Source organism: Corvus hawaiiensis, chromosome 2 (genome assembly GCF_020740725.1).
Source record: "Corvus hawaiiensis isolate bCorHaw1 chromosome 2, bCorHaw1.pri.cur, whole genome shotgun sequence".
Lineage (NCBI taxonomy): Eukaryota > Metazoa > Chordata > Aves > Passeriformes > Corvidae > Corvus > Corvus hawaiiensis.
This window is the reverse complement of record NC_063214.1, coordinates 60,925,841-60,942,700: the sequence shown is the minus strand read 5'-3', so window position 1 is coordinate 60,942,700 and position 16,860 is coordinate 60,925,841. Positions and strand designations below refer to the sequence as shown.

The 16,860-nt window shown below is 39.7% G+C and overlaps 1 protein-coding gene across 9 annotated transcripts in view; it reads right to left on the bottom strand.

The window, feature by feature from the left end:
- Positions 1–16,860, bottom strand: part of ENOX1 (ecto-NOX disulfide-thiol exchanger 1) — a 359,243-nt gene that overhangs the window by 97,656 nt on the left and 244,727 nt on the right. For 7 of the 9 annotated variants that reach the window (XM_048295354.1, XM_048295348.1, XM_048295347.1 and 4 more), the window contains 2 exons: positions 4,353–4,526; positions 2,401–2,607 (listed from right to left, as the gene is read on the bottom strand). The exons of 1 other annotated variant lie outside the window; for it this stretch is intronic. In XM_048295354.1, the coding sequence (XP_048151311.1) occupies positions 2,401–2,607; positions 4,353–4,526 (381 nt within the window). The remainder of the gene's footprint in view (positions 1–2,400; positions 2,608–4,352; positions 4,527–16,860) is intronic. One more of the 9 variants, XM_048295355.1, reaches the window with a different exon arrangement.

Below are 16,860 nucleotides of genomic sequence, written 5' to 3'. Positions count from 1 at the left end.
AAGTGGAACTTGGCTAAAGAATGCTCCTGCATTTCTTCCTTGTCCCTGTCAGTTCCACTGGTTCTTTCCCTCGTCTGGTCAGAGACAATAGGTACAACACTTTGGAAGAATGAAAAGGTACAGAAGAAAAAATGGATGGGAAGGGAGGCTGCAGAGCAGAAGTAAGAGGAAGCACAGACGGCAGCGTGACTGTGACGAAAGGAAACAGAAGAACGAAATGGATCAGGAACTTGGAAATAAATTCAGAATGAGGAAGAATGAGGAAGGGAATCTTTCACCTCTGTTTCTACTCATGTTCCATCTCCTGAATGTGCGCTCTAGTGCATTATGAATGAGGACACATGGCAGCACATGGAATTTCCTACCTCTATGGTCCTTCAGGATTCAAGGCAAATGAAATTAAAATAAAATTTACTTGGAGTGAAGCTGAGAAGCAGGAAACTGAGATAGAGGAACACTGTTTCTGGTCCAGGGTGGCAGCCCGAACATTTTTGAGCTTTTCTTTGCTCTCTTTTTTGCCACTATTTTGTTTGTCATAATACAATAATATCAGTTCCTGCTGCATCTGATGCACCTCTCTTCTGTTCTGTTACTAGAGCTGCCTAGACAGAAGTTGGAAGCTGGTAGCTGGTAAATGTCTACTGCTTGTGATGACTCTAATATGCTGCAATGATCTACAGCATTTTGGAAGAAACATGAATAAAAAAATAAAGAAGAAGGATGGAAAGCAGGAACAGAAGATTGGGAGGGGAAGAAATGAAGTGAAAGTTAAAAAAAAAAAAAAGTAAAGAAGAAAAATTCAGAGTAGAATAAATATCTGCAATAAACCTGAAAATATAGCAAGATTTCAAAGAAATCTTAACAGACCCCATAAAACTCTTCAAAAAGGTACTTGAAGCAAGCAGTCAAGTTAGAAAAAAAAAAGCCAAACAACCTAGAAACCCTGAGGAAAACCTTTGTGAAACAAAGGAACTAGGTTTTTCCTGATGACATATGTTAAAAGTTTAGATGTCTTCCTTTCCTTTCCTTTCCTTTCCTTTCCTTTCCTTTCCTTTCCTTTCCTTTCCTTTCCTTTCCTTTCCTTTCCTTTCCTTTCCTTTCCTTTCCTTTCCTTTCCTTTCCTTTCCTTTCCTTTCCTTTCCTTTCCTTTCCTTTCCTTTCCTTTCCTTTCCTTTCCTTTCCTTTCCTTTCCTTTCCTTTCCTTTCTTATTGATGGTGATTTGAAAGACAGCTTGTTTCTACCTGTGTGAACCTCCTATGGACACCTACAGGATGTTGAGATTTTGTCTGTACTGCCAAACAGAAGATGGTCAGTGTGGGAGCTCAGACAAGAGTCCTGGGTCGTTAACTCTCTCCCAGGCTCAAAAGAATGGTCCCAGTGGGTGCTTTGAGGTCACTCTGCACAGGGCGGGTAGGTGTAAACCAGTCTGTTTCAGCTTGTCTTGGCCAACGAGCAGTCCCTGGACCTTGTTTGTTCAAGAATACCTTGCATATGGGTTGAAAATGTAACACTACAATCGTGGAGCAAAACAGTGCTTTTGAGTCTCTCCAGGACTCAGAAAGATGGATGAACCAGCCTGTGGAGTGGAGACAAATATATAAAGGGCATGTGATCCAAACCAGTAAGGTGAAAAAGGACTTGGTCAGCAAGACAATCCTCAAATGAAGGAGATTGTAAACTTAAGAGGACACTGACAGTCACAGAAGCCTTAAATGCGAAAGCAGAGTTGTTTCTCACCTTTTTACTTCTTTCTTTTTTTTTACTTTTTTTTCCCCTGCAAATTAGAGACTGGGGGTTTTTTGTTTCTTTGTTTTGGAGGTTTTTTATCTGTTTCTTTGTTGGAAAATAAAGAGATTCTGAAATTTTACACCTTGTAGTTTCTGTAGCACTCGTTGTCATGGGAGGCAACAGACGGAGCCTACAGATGGGGCTCAGAATCTAACCCATGCAGTAGCTGAATACATGCATGTATAAAGACAGACTTTATTCAGGCTGCACCACAAATCTATAAAAATATGCCAGTGAAATTGCCAGCCTATCAGAAAAACTGGCACTGGAAAACAGCAGAGTTCCTGGCCTGGTGCCCTCCTCTTTCCATAACCTGTGAGCAAAACTATATAAACCTGGGTAAATCGAAAACAAGATTGTTCTGTAGTGAATTTCAGGATCTGCTGCATTGTTGTGGGATGGCAGGAAATTGCTCCTGGGTAAGTAACATACAACACCATGCATGAGTCTTGGCAGACAGAGAAATAACAGAATTGCCCCTTGCTGCTCCATGCTACAGCCACTGAGTTCAAGAAAGTCTTGCTGAGATAAAAGCTAAGAAAATAAGCAAGCATTAGCATCACAAAATACAAATGAGAAGCAAGGAAAATCCATTAAAGAATGTGAAGTACCAGAAAGGTAAATGGCTTTATCAACCATGAACTCCTCTGCAAAACGAATGTGACAAAAATTCTTCTTGCTTTTCCGAATTGCTGTTATATCTCCACACTGCTCAAAGACTTCCTGAATAATTTCCTCCGTTGCATTTTCTGGTAATCCTCCAACAAACACTGTTTTACACCCAGGAGGTCTCTCTCTTGTTGAAGGTGGTGGAAGATCTAAGTCAAAACAGAAATCACATTGGAATACAAAATTTGTCTTTTGATCCACTGGCTCTATTCACCCCTTTAATCAGTTCTGGGCAGCAACAGTTACTTGACATAGTATAGAGGCAGAAGAGAGGGACAAGCAAAATAATTGAATATTGCAGAGATTATCCAAACTGATTACTTGAATCTAAACCCTTTCAAGCTTTAGGTGGTGTTTCAAACATTAATTTCTGCCACTTGAGGTTGTTCTCCAGGACAGACAGTGAGGTCTAAAAGGGTCTTTCTTTTCCCTGCGCAGCCACACAAAAAATAGAAAAATATTCTGTTTCAAAGCAGGGGAGCTTCTGCAGCTGATTTGACCCTGAGCACAGATCTCAAGCTCTAGTGCAGTACATTCAAAGCCTGAACCTCACCATCTCTGGCTCAGATGTATCACTCACCATGCTCACCAAGTGTGTGGGCTGTGAGCAAGCCCATGCTGTGTACACCCTGTGTACTCGGGCTGGATACCTTTCCCTGGTATTAGCATAATTTCATTTCTGTCTCAGAGTACAGGAGCACAGCAAACAGAAAAACAAAGTGGGAAACACAACAAAGTGACAGCATGATGAAAACACTCTGCTGGTTATCTGTTTTGTCTTGTTGCCAGATAATGGAGCAGACGCCAGCACAGGGGAAGGATAACCTCACTGTTTACGAGTGCTCATGAGGTGGAGTAGCTAGAAATGCTATTTCCATGTATATATAGAGAGAATGTATACACACTTACATCAGAAAAACTATTAAATTTTTGGAAGCTGTATAAAAAATTAAATCTGCCATAACACTTCACCTTGTTTATACGCAGTGAAAGTAATGCTCTAAGAAGGAATCTAGTTTTTTGGCCTTTTAACACAGTAAAGGAGGTTACAACCTTAAAGTGTACAAATATATATACATACATACTCACAGACACAACCAGTTTGATTACACTGTGATCTTGGTACACTGCAAATCCAGAGCACCTGAATATTTGCTTACTGTCCTCATTTCACAGTGAAAGTGAAAGTCACTGGCATGGTGGCTCTGAAACTCTTGGGGCCAACACACAAAATCAGGGTTTGGGCCTGAGCTGGTATCTTAGTGGGAAGTGTTTTATATTTGCACAGTCACAGAAGGAACGGGAGGGAATCTGGTCCCTGCTTTCAAAACCAAGAAGGAACTTATTTGCCATGTTGTACCTCCTCAAAAATGGCAGGACAGAAGCCCTAGCCCCCTTTTCCTCCATTTCCCTCAGAAAGGGACTGTAGCAAGTCGGTTTTGGGATGCAAGGTACTGTGTTGAGTGACACGAGCCCAGATTGGTCCCATCTGACTACAGGCACCTGAAGGCGAGCACGGAGATGAACAGCACCATATAAGCTTTATGTTTTGTGACATTCTGATCTACAGGAAAGACAGGTATCTAATATGAGCAGTGTAGATTTTTAGGCTGTGTTACTTTTCTTTAGGTTTTTTTTTTTTTTGTACAAGCTGCATAGTTTTTTCATGTGACCTTAGAGAGAAGAATAAAGATGCTCATATACCTTACCATGCATTACACACAGAATAGACCTTAGAAGAAAAGACCATACTTGCCTGTAATCCATTTAAAAAACATAATTGTTACTAGATAAAAAGATTACCAATTTTTTAATCTACATATACAATTTTTTAATCTACTCATACAATGCAATGTATTTAGGAAAGTAACATTCTTTCTTCAGATCCACTTACTCGGGTTTGGAGGGAAGAGCGTGCAGCTTTTGCAGTGAATTATTTCTTTGACTACAGGCACATCTGTTGGTGGTGGTGGCGGCACTAACCCCATGCCTGGTATCATTGGGTTAATCGGAGTGATTCCAGTCATCATGCTAAGGCTTGGATCAAAGCCTGGTACACAGATTGAATCTGTAAGTATGGAACATAAAATACTGGCTAATAAATCTTCAAACTACTTGTTACAATTTTCTTGTACAGACAGTTTCACTTTAAGTTTGTTTTCCTTGTTTGTTTGTTTCCGCAAGCATCACTGTGAAAATCAGAAGGGAAAAGGAAAAACGGAAAAAAAGAAAAGGAAGAGAAATAGGGAGGAGAGAGGGAGAAGGAGAGAGAAAGGGATAGGAAGAGGGGGAGGGGAATGAGGAGGAGGGAGCTGCATTCTCAGCAAAAAAAATAAACTATGCATAAAGAAGGGAATGTTACATAATCTAAAATATTAACATGACTGAGTAAAAAGTAGCACATTAATGTGTAAAACCATGCACCATAAATATCTGTTATTTGGAATGCAATTTTCTGTTAATGATGTTACTGTGGTGTTTGCATTGCTTTCTGCCCAAAGCGTACAAAGAATATAATTTAGCATTGATATGTCCTCTCCATCTAATTGTCAGACAGATTTATCACAACATAGCCTTCTCACATAAGTGACCTTGATTTACAGACAATACAGAGAAAGATCCATTTCTGGCTGCTTTATGGAAGTCTAGTTAGCCAGGACTTCTAACCATTTTACCCTGGAATATAAATTTTCAGCTGCACAGAATGGGGTCTTTTTGAGCCTTGGAATTCATTTCTTCTTGTCCTGTTATTTAATCGGATTAGCAGACTCTCTTCAATACATGTACTATTAACATATACCACTACAGCCTCATAAAGTAAAATGAATATTTGGCAAGCATTGCTCTTTCTCCTTCCTGATCTCTTTGCCAAGACTTCCATACGTATTACTTAAAGCTGCAAGATTTACCGGGGAGCACCAGTGCTTTAACACCAAGAATTGTAATAAGCAGATGTTTCAGAGGAACCGAGAGCCAACTTCTGAAATTTGCTTTCGTTAAAAACAAGGCTTTGGGTTTCTTGAGGCATAATGAATAAAATATTTTGAGAGACCGATCTCTTTGTTGGCATAACACTGCCGCTATTTGGCATCATCAATTATTTAAAAGAAGAGAGTTACTTCGGTGTTCTACAGATTTTCTGCTGAGTTTTCTGGCTAGCAACTGGAAAGTATTTAATGATACATGTAAACATGGGGTTTGGAAGCTCAGAAGCTTGTTTATTTTGAAGAAGCAAAGAGGGAGAGGGAACAACTCCCTTTCAAGCATTTTATATATATAATATCTACAGACATGAGATTTGAGCAAATTTTCAAATTAATGAAGTGTGACCAGAGAGAGACCAGTCTCTTCATCCTAAATCTGCTGCTGAGAAGCTATGTGGCCCTGGGTCAGCCCTCTGACCTTTTGGTATCTTCATTTCTGCATCTACAAAACAGGCACAAAAATACTCACTTACTGGTAAGTATTATCTCACATTTTCGTAGCACTTTGCAGGTGTAAAGCACTCTGTGGGGGCTGAAAATTAGCATTATTATTCTGGTGAAACATCCATAATCATCTTTTCTGGGATGGACAACTGAGGACTGAGAACTACTCTAAGAGAGCTCATATCTCTCTCAACCGCATGCTCGCTGTTCTTCATGCACTGACTGTGAGCCTTTACCCCCTTCAGGCACTCCTGTACAACAAGCGTAGCAAGTGCACAGTAAGCAAGGATTTGCTTTAGGCTTATTGAAGACTAGTATTAATGAAAAGTCATGATATTACATTACTTTTTTTTAATAAGTGGGTTTATGAAAAAGGATTTGCTCTGGGTGTGATGCTTTTTTTTTCCAGTATTGATGTAAAGCATTGCTTTTCATATTTAGCTTTGAAGCTTGGAGCCTGTCATTTATTCCGCGAGATGCAATGGTGGTCATATATTAAATATTCATGGTGAATGCTGGGAGATAAAGTCAGAGGTGAAAGGGCAACATATAATTCAAATAAATCCTTAGGCTATGCTAATAATCTTAAACTCATTTTTACAAGTCAGACTCCTGACCGTCACAGAAGACCATCTTGTGCAGCATTCTCTGGCTGTGGGTAGAACTCCACCTTTGCTACTTGCTGCTAAAGCATCCCATAGAGCTCAGTGGCATGCAAAGCAAGGCACCCCACTAGCCCCCAACACATACCAGTCCTCTCCTGGGATCAGGAGATGCCAAACGAGGCATTTTGTCCATCCTTCTGGACAAGTGTAGGGCCCACTACAGTCCCAGCCAGTTATGAAATTTCCTATTGAATCCAATATCCACAGCAGACCTGCAGCATTCTGAAGCTGGTGTACAAGATGATGGACAGAAGGCCAAGTTCTCCCTGTCCCATAAGTATTGTTCAGGCTCCATGTCACAGCCAAGGAAGAAGATCATCATCTGGCAAGTGCTACCAAAAGGTATATTTAACTTTTACTGTTTGGTCCTTAAGACAACCATTAGATATATTTTAGCTTCTCTCCAGAGCTAGTGAAATGAAATAGCAGCAAACTGCCCAAGTCACAGACACATGCTCTCATCCAGAGCAAAGATGGCAGGTTTCAATAAGGTACAGTTTTCTGAATTTTCCTTTGGCAGTGGCGCAGACACAGAGAAAACCAAATCAAAGGGAGAAGGCCACAGTGAAACTCATGTTCACAAGCACTGTGAATCTGGGCATGGGGAGGGAGAGATTTTAGGCTACATGCTAATCAGAACAGGTTTGCGATTTAAGTGAAAGAAAATTATTTGCCACTAATTCCTGGCACACCCAAGGAAATGTGACTTTTTAAGTGGCTTTGCCTGTGTTAAATAAGTACACAGCTTTGTCATCAGTTTCTTTTACAACTAGAATCAATCTACAAGAGCATGAGTAAAGTGCTGGGGTCCAGTCCAACACTCATGGAATGTCCTTCTAGGAGTGCCGGGACTCTGTGCCTTCAGAATATAACTGTGCTGAGGTATACTAAAGAGGACTCATTCAATAATTCTTGAAATCCAATTCCACATCTTGCAGGCACTAATCCAAGCCCTGCAAAGGGAAATAGCAAGACTACTGAAGGCATGAACAGATTTTAACCCTGAACAGGTTTGCTTTCTCTGTCCTCTTGAATAAGTTGCTTCCGTTTCCCAATGCATTCAATTAAGAATGAAATGTTTTCATACATAACATGAGCACTGAGAGGATGCAGGGGTATCAACTGGCGAGCATCCTGGAAATGAAAACCATTCTCTGAAAACTAAAAACTGTTATGCATTGCAGAGGTGGAAAATTCAGATGAATTTCTGAAGAGTGAAGCTCTTGTTTGGACCCCCAAAGAGATTGGTGGCGCTTGCATCTCCAGAGAAGCTAACGCATGCCACCTGCATATGGCTGACAAACCATGACAAGAGACTATAGATGGGGTGTCCAAAGGAAATATTGGTCTGGACTCTGAGGTGCAGAAAAAAAAGGACTGATGAAGTCACTGGAAAGGAAAGTCAATAAGTTTGCCACATCTGTGATAGGATCTAGAAGAACCCCAAGTTTAACTATATTAATGCTATCGAGTGGTGCAATAATAGAAGTTGGATATATAGCTCTTGTCTAGAAACAAGGGATGATCATCCATCAGCACCACCACTGCAGTCTGCTCCACGTCCTGGCAAAATGCCTATTTGGAGCAGGGCCAGGACACCAAGCTTAGCAGCGGAGGCAACTACTGTTGAACTAACTGGAAAGATTGTTGGTCTTGAGAATCAAAGAAAATGATAAGAGTTATGCAAGGATTTCTAAAAATAGGAATCAACCCTGCCCACATATGATTTTTTTAACAGATTCCCTTAGAGACATGATTATTAGATATTGTAGACATGAATATGTTATGCTAAACACAGAGATACATTACATTTATCAACTACACATCTGAAGAGTTAAAAAAGCAATATTCTATGCTTTCAATGATCATGACATTCTTTTTGAAGGGATCTATGTATATTTATGCAGCTAGGTAAGGGTTTATAAATTATAAAAAGCAACCTGGAAGAAGACACAAAATTTTAATTTAAGATATGTTAATAAATAATTAGTAAATGAAATCATTAAAATGGAAAGCAATCAGAGATGATAAAGAACTTTAAGAATGGAAAAGCACATGTTGATCAAATTAGAGTCCCTGTGGATACCATACAAAAAGCTTCAATATTCACACATTTGCATAAGAAAGTAAAAGTATTTAACACTGATATTTTGAAGTCCATGTTCTGCCTAAATTTGGCAAAACAAGTTAATTCCTGTTTCATCTGATAAGAAATTGGCATGGTGGAGGACAATGAAAATCTCTGGAGAGCAAATATTTGGAATTGGCAGTCAGAGAGGCAAGAAGAAATATCTTCTTGAACACATGGAGTAGTTTTTAAAGCTTCTTTTTCTTTCAAGTGGAATAAAAGAAGAACAAAACATTTCACATGAAATCTTTGAGAAAAGCAGAAGAACAATAAAATCCCTTTGATGAAAACTACATTCTAACACAGTAAGTAGTGTAAAACAATTGTTTTTATTAGGGTCCCTTTTGGAAGGGCAGGAAGAACTTTGTCTTCCATAAAAATAGCCACACAACCTTGTAGAACCATCCTGCTTTTCTTCTTTGGCAACAGTTGCTGTCGGGATCACCTTTTGTTTTTGCCACATTATTGCTCTGCCCACGTAACAAGGATGTTTACTCCTGCCAGCTGTGGTTTTGGGTATTGCACTCCATCGCCAATACTGTTACCACCACATTTCCAACAGCCCTCACCACAAGTATTTATCTGCTCAAAATCACTTTTTAAGGCTATAATCCTCTCTCTGATTCATAGCATTAGCCCTTGGATGTGTGGTTTGTTGTTTTTTTTTTTTTGCCTGCAACTGCCAATTGTTTCTGTGGAGTTTTTGACAGCTGCCAAGTTTTATTTCTGTTGGATGCATAAAAACATCCACAAAACAGGGGTTTGTTTGTGAGCCCCTGCTCACACACATGGAAGGTTTCCACCAGGGACATCATCAGTCACGTGGGTCAGACCTGCTGGTCGAACACACAGAGAGAGATGGTGAGCAGTGAAAACAATGATCTGAGCACAAAACAACTAACAAAAATAATAAACATTGAAAGGATTCCCATGGCCTGGGAGTGATAATTTTACACCTACAAAAATAGTCTGTTTTCTGCTAGGGAATGGAGTTGCCTGCCAACATGCATTGAAATGACTAGGACAGTCCAGGCAGCAGCTGGTAGTAAATGTATTAAGATGCTTGTTGAACTTTGTTTTCTGTGGAGGAAAAAAAAAGATTCTGGAGACTAGAGATTTGATTGTGTACTTCAGAAACACCATTGCTGAGTATTTTGAGACAACATAGAGCTGATTTCTAAAAGTTGAAATTAAAATTTTCCTGAAAAAGAGAAAATCTAATAGAGAATCTGCCTCCCTTATAATAAATACACATATATATACATACATACATACATATATGTATGTATATAAACTGTCACTAGCAAAGAAATGGTTGCTATTTTTTTTCTTTGAAATAAAGTATCTTATTAGAGTAAGGAAAAGTTATTCTAAAAACTTCTCGCATCTTTTTATCTAAAATTCTTCCTCAAAACTCTGCAGTCTGCCAGTGCCTTTATTATCATCACAACATCATTTTTTCCCCTATCAGCAATTAATAATGAATATTCAGCTGCAAGCTAGAGATCCAAGTTGGATCATTGTCTTCCCTGGTCATTCAATTCCTGCCACCTTCTGGGTTTCACAAAGCTTTAGGTGGAAGTGACTCTTGGTCAATATTTAGGCCTTCTCTCATCAGCATTTTTGAGTACCTTTGCTTGACCAGTTTAGACATCATTTAACTTCTAGACTTGTCTGTCTCTAAAATAGGTGCTGGATTGTCTGGTAAACATCTAAGCACATAGTGATAAACAAAAGTGGGATAAAAAGTGTCTAACAGCTCCTCCATTTGACCAGCATAATCACTATCATCCTGTCTCAGAGCAAGGACCATCTGACTGTGGCCAGTAGCAGATGCCTGGGGCACTGGAATAAGAAATAAGCAGGCAAAGAGCAAAATATTCTTAGCTCATATATGTTGAGTGCTTACATATTTTCAGTGATAGAGATCATAACTGAACAATCCTTTCTAGCAGGCATCTATTCCACAAATCTTGATTTATACCTTTTTACTAAATCCTACTATATACCTACTTATATTTTGAATCCATTGGAACCTCTTTGTGTCACTGGCTTTCACAGTGTGCTAGTGAGTAGCAACTGAGTTGGGAATTGTACTTCCTTTTCTTTGCTAAAACAAAGTATTTGGCAGTTCCAGGTACACCTTCTAGCTCTTTCATCCGAGAAATCATGAATTCCTTAATTAGCTTATCCACAGGAATTCTAGATTTCCCTTCTGCTTTTATATTTTGCCATCTGTTTGCCAAAGTGACCTTTGTCTCTGTGGAACTGCTACAAAGGAATATGGATATGGAACCTCTGATTTTGGCCCCTTTTAAAATCATGAGAAGGTAACTGCAAGGGCAGAGATGTCTTTTAGGTGCTCCTCTAGTCCTGAATTGTTGAAGAACTAAGTACTGAAGATGTGGGCAGATGCCCTTACAGAGACGCTGCAGGAACACAACCAATGAAGGACCATGTGAGCACAGGACTCCTGCAGAAATAGGAGTAAGAGATGCAGCATCAATGTGCGTGTGTGTATGTGTGTGTGCACTTGTGAAGGGGTATATTTGGAAGAGTGGAAAGGAGAGAGTTGCGAAGGCCCAGGAAATCACCTCCTTGACCTCTGGCTTTCTCAGTTGGCCGGGGGATACCTATTAACACCATTCAGTAAGAGCTACATTCTGTGAAACAGAGCGTGGTCTGTAGCAAATACAAGTCTCTAAGGGAGTTTTGACAAAAACAGAGGGTGAGGGGGAATCCAGATGAATGTTTCTCATTAATAATCAATGAAGTAATAATTTATGTGAACTCTACAGTGTCTGCCAGACCCACTTCATAAACAAAGCCCTTGTAGCATCATCAAAACACTTACCACTTGAAAATTAATTCTATGAGACATATATCACTGACAAAGCTTTAGGGCTGTGTTATTGTACTTGCTTTTTTGAAGAAAGCACGGTGTCTGCACAGAGGAATAGTTCACAGCAGACAATACCAAAACTTTATATGCCGTTCTTCAGAGCTAGTTATGCTGTAGCTGAAAACACTAAAAGCAAATCTGGCCTCCTCTTGATCCCTGCCCACAAAATCACTTGACAAACACTATATTTAGAGCAATATACATGACAAAGACTAAATTAAAGAAAACCACCTTCTCTTTTTACAAGCAAATCATGGGGTGAATCCTGGTTCATCCTTTATTGCCGCAGCGCTTGGCACAACAGGACCTCAATCTTGTTCAGAGCTTCTAATGCAATGCAAATAATAGGAGAGAATAACAAATAATAATAATACAACAAAGCATTACCACAATGGATGCCACTCTCCTTCAAAGATGCAATTTTGACACCGTTGTGTAAAGAAATCTACAATGTTAATGTTATTTCTATTACTGTTTCTGCTTATGGATAACCATCAGTGCCATTGCTACCTCAAAGGGATCTCAGGCACTACCTCCCCATGGTGAATCTATTTAGTTTCCTCTTAGAACAGCTCTGCAAAAAAGTACCTGACAGACAAGCCTGAGAGTGATCTGGAAAACTGGGAACTTAATGTTGAGGGAATCTGATGATGGCTCGTCAGTTTTTAATGGCTGACAGCTGCATGTGTAAGAAGCTAAGCCGGAAAATAGTGACTAATCTTAGTCTCAATCAACAATCAGCTGCTCTTCCATGTGGAAAGCCCTGTTGCCATTGCAGCAGAAACTTATGAGGATGAAAATTCAAGTGGTAGAAAGCAGAAAAAGAGCAAAGAAGGAAAAATGTGAATAGAAAAATCAAAATAAATGCAGGGAAACAGATGAAGAAGAGGAAAAGATGAAAGGAAGACAATATTGTCTGGGCTGTCTGTGTCCATGCCTTATCCACAGGCTCTTTTGACCTGTGCCAGGATTTTGAAGGATTCATGAGTTTATATCACCTCACAACATCCAGAGTATTGACCTTCCCAAAGTCTCTGCTGCTTAAGAACCATTCCATGCATTAGGAACAACTGGCTTCTTCCATCTTTTCACCAATAAATCACTTCCTCACATGGGGTCAGCCACAAGTTCATTGTGAAGAAAATAACAAAAAATGCAAATTCTGCACAGGGCCACGTGGTCCCCAGTTAATGGCTCCTGGGCTAGTTTGCAAAAATATGGGTCTGGCCAATGTGTAAGATGCAATGTAATACAGCCTCTATGGTGTAAAATATGCACAGCTGTTTTTCCTGACTTTCAAAAGTCTTTGTGCCCTCACTATTTGCTGCTTGGGACAATCCTCTCCTGTTCTGAGATGCCTCCTTCCATTTCTTTAATTTTGAGCTCTTTGCAGTGGGCTATTTAGTAAGGTTAGCCTTAGCCAAACTAAGTAGTCTCTCTAAGCACCACTGGAAGCTGCTCAATCTGTTCGCCAAATGAACCTCTTCCTAAAATAAAACTTTGCCATTTCTTTGAAAGCGAGATCACCTTTCACTTCAAAGCCCTACAAGATGAGAAAAGAAATAAATAAAACATGATTACACAGCCTAGGAACTGTTAATGGATTTTTCCTTGCTTGATACCTAGGAAAGTGCTGTATTCCAGATATTTGAGAGGCATTCGTACAGGCACAAAAAGAAAAAAAGGTTATTGGAAGATATAAGCTCCTAAGATGTAAATGAGTACTGAAAAGAAATTGGAGAAATAGGAAAAATTTCAATTCCCAGGCTAGGCTAATACTGAAATATAAGCCTTATAAAAAATGAAACATAAAAAGCCTTCAGTGTGTAAAAGATGGTAAAATACCATCTTCTGGGTATTAATGTGACCTCAGAGAAAATGGTGGAAAAAAAATGAGATTCAGACATTCCATTGGACATTTTCCAAATGAAAACAAAAGGGACTCATTTTTCTCATGAATCATGAAAGAAATTCTGGCTATTAAGCTGGAGTTACTGTGTGGATCCTTGAATCTGTGGAATGCATACAAACACTCTCCTTGCCTTTCCAGGGTCACGGGAGTAACAACAGCCTTGCCAAAACTGGAAAAAAGCTGTACAACCCAGAAAGGTGTATCAGCTGCATGGTCAAGTTTGCAGAGAAACACAAAAAACTGTGCTCTGACAGACTGAAGGGTCCTTCTAGCCCTCTAGCCCAGACACAGGCCTTTAACAACAAATTCCTAATTTTGTTTAGTACCAGAACAGAACAATTCTGAAGTGACACCTTTGTATAATATTCTCCCAATCTCCAACACTCACTCTGCTGCTCAGGGTGCTTCCTCTTCCTAAGCCAGAGGAAGTTTTGTGCCTCATTCAGGTTTATTTTTGGATGAAAATACCAATGAGCTCTATTGCATGGGATGTATTTCTCTTGGTGCCATTACAAGAGATGACAGAAAGTTGTCCTGTGAAATCAGCTGGAAAATCTTGAGTGACGACATTTCAAACTTTTAACCAAGTTATTCTACATGCATGATTCTCTTTCAAAAACCTGAGCAAACAGCCATAAGAGAGACTTACACTATAATTTTAAGTGATTGTTCCTGGTACTATTTTCCTAGTATCTTTCATGTTAAATCAATTAAATGTGTCCAAACCCTTAAATCTACAGTATCCTTAACCCACTGAGTACTAGAAGAAGTCTAAGTATACTAGATATAGTAAAGATTTGCTCTCTGTATATGAATGTAGTAAGAAGTCTTGATATTTTGTATTATCCTCCACTAGAACTGTTTGACCTCCATACAGTTTATGGCAGCAACTTGTAGGACAATACTTGAATGCTCTGTGCCTGACCAGAATACATGCTGGATTTGAATTTGATTAACTAACTGTTGAGTAAGTAATAGAGTGGTACTTGGTGAATTAATAAACTGTTTATTGGTTAAGATTTAACCAAGAATCCTATTGTGAGAATACTACGCTACATAAAACCTGATCTGAAAAGAATCCAGAGATGAGAGCAGCAAGTAACGCTCCTGAGTGTCTGTAGAAAGACACGCTATGTTAATTAAACTCCAATGCACTATGACGAAGCTATTTTGGCCAGATTTTTGCTATAAAAGCCATCTAGCACCTCAGCAACCTGAAAACACGCCTATATGCTTAGCTCTCACTGCAAATACAGAGTATTGGTGACTACATCTCTTCAGGAACCTGAGAAACCATTTAGCTTTACATAAGCAGCTATCTTACTGTACATTCTTTTACCTCACATAAGCAGGTACCTTAGCTAAGGGCCACCTCAGGCCATGGGGAGCATGGCTCCATCCAAACCAGAAGGATTTGTGAGTCCACAGGGGCCAGAGCTGGGTCTGGCCTCAGGACTGGGAAGCCATGTGGGGGGCAGAGAGTGATCTGTGGTGACAAGAGAGCTTGCACACAGACAGATTGCAAAGGATGCAAAATCAGACACAATGAACAACTTAGAGAACAAGCATTTTGCATTGAGGAGGATGGGATGAAAGATGTATAAACCAAGAGAACAGAAAGTACTGTCCAGAGTGCTATTCCTTCCTCATTCAAAGGAGGAGGAAGGGCAAAAAAGACCGTGGAATTTAGTCACAATTCTCAGTCAATCTTCTCTTCTCCAGCTTTGGATAATCCACAACACCCTCAGCTTTGGATGATTTGCAACACCGTCAGTTTTTAGCTAGAGACCTGCCAGAAGGGAAGGTAATGAAATCTGCTAGACAAAAATGGAGTATGTTGCTTATTAAACAGGAGAGGGTTTTTTTATCTTTTCCATTGTTAAACCTGGGATTTCACCTGTGTTCTCAAACACAAATAAAAGAGTGGAAAATATTAAATAAATAAACACTATAAGCTTCCACAGGTTAACATTGCTTGAGCTGCAGCTTGTAAGTTCATGAATGTAGTATTGTGCTTTAGCTAAAAATATTTAGAATTACAGTTTTTGAAACATCTCTTAGTTAGCGAAGGATTCCTTTCACCACCTCCCCACTTCTCAAACTTCACAGGGTTTGAAAATTTTTTGATGCATTCATTGCAATTCCAGATAACGTTTCAACTTCCCCTTCCATCTATGAATTCAATGGATTGTTTGTAGATCTTGATGATATAAGCACAAGGGCCCTCTCAGCTCTCTGAAGTGCCTGTTCCAGGCAGCCAGACTCAATGGCCAAATGGTCATCAGTGGTGGTAACTGGAGTACTCTCCATGGCTGGTAGAGAAATCCCAAATGGGACATCCCTAACTTCATAATGAAACAATTCCTCTTCATGCTATTTGAGTACAGTAATTATCTCATTGAGCAGTTTAGAAGAGGCTTGACATTAAAACAGTGTCAGGAGAATGTGCATCATGCTAAGGTAAATAAGGGTAGTCCATATGTCTGAAAGCAGTTACCTCAGCCTTTTAGCATAGTCAGACAGAAATTTCTGCATGTTTTGACATCTGGGTCACAACCATAAAGTTTTCCAGCACAAGTACAATAATTACAACATTATGAATACATTTTTCATCTCATCTCCATTTCTTCTCTATATCCCACAGAGCAGAAAACACTTCTTTCCACCATCTGGGCATATCTAGTACAAGGAAGGTCAGCAGCAGCTAGAGATGCCAGAGTAGCCAGCTGCTCTGTAGCCTCCCTCCCTGGGGCCTCAGTACCGGAGCCATTATCAATGGAATGGTGCAGACTAATAAACCTTGCTTTTGGCAAATAGCCCAGGGGCAGCCAGCTGGGATGGGTTCAATCATCCTGAGGTCCTTTTAAGATACTCTGGGACATGTGCAGGGCAGTGCACAGAACTGGGTTAATGCTTCTGGCCCTCAGTGACTCCTTCCATCTCTCCAGTCTCTCACAGCAAGGGGAAATGGATGCCTCAACTAATAATAAACCAGAGCTGAGCATGTGGAGAACACCAGGCCAAATATAAAACACCTGGGGCTCTGTGGCCAGCCATTAGCTTAGCTCAATCACAGCATTGCCTGGAGTCTTCTAGAAAATATGTAAAAATGAGTAAATAAGAAACTTCCAAATCAACCAGAAAAAAAACCAAAACCAAACCAAACTTGAAACATTTGTATAAAGCTCTTGTTTTGTCAACATGACATAACTTTTATTTCCTAACAGATACAAACCTCTCAGCTTGTTCTTCACCAAAAAAAGGGACTAAAAAGATGAGAAATGCTTACAGGAGGAAGAAGGAATCTCTCCAAGAACACTTACATCTCTGTACCTCCAAAATAGCTTAAAATACTGGCATTGCTCTT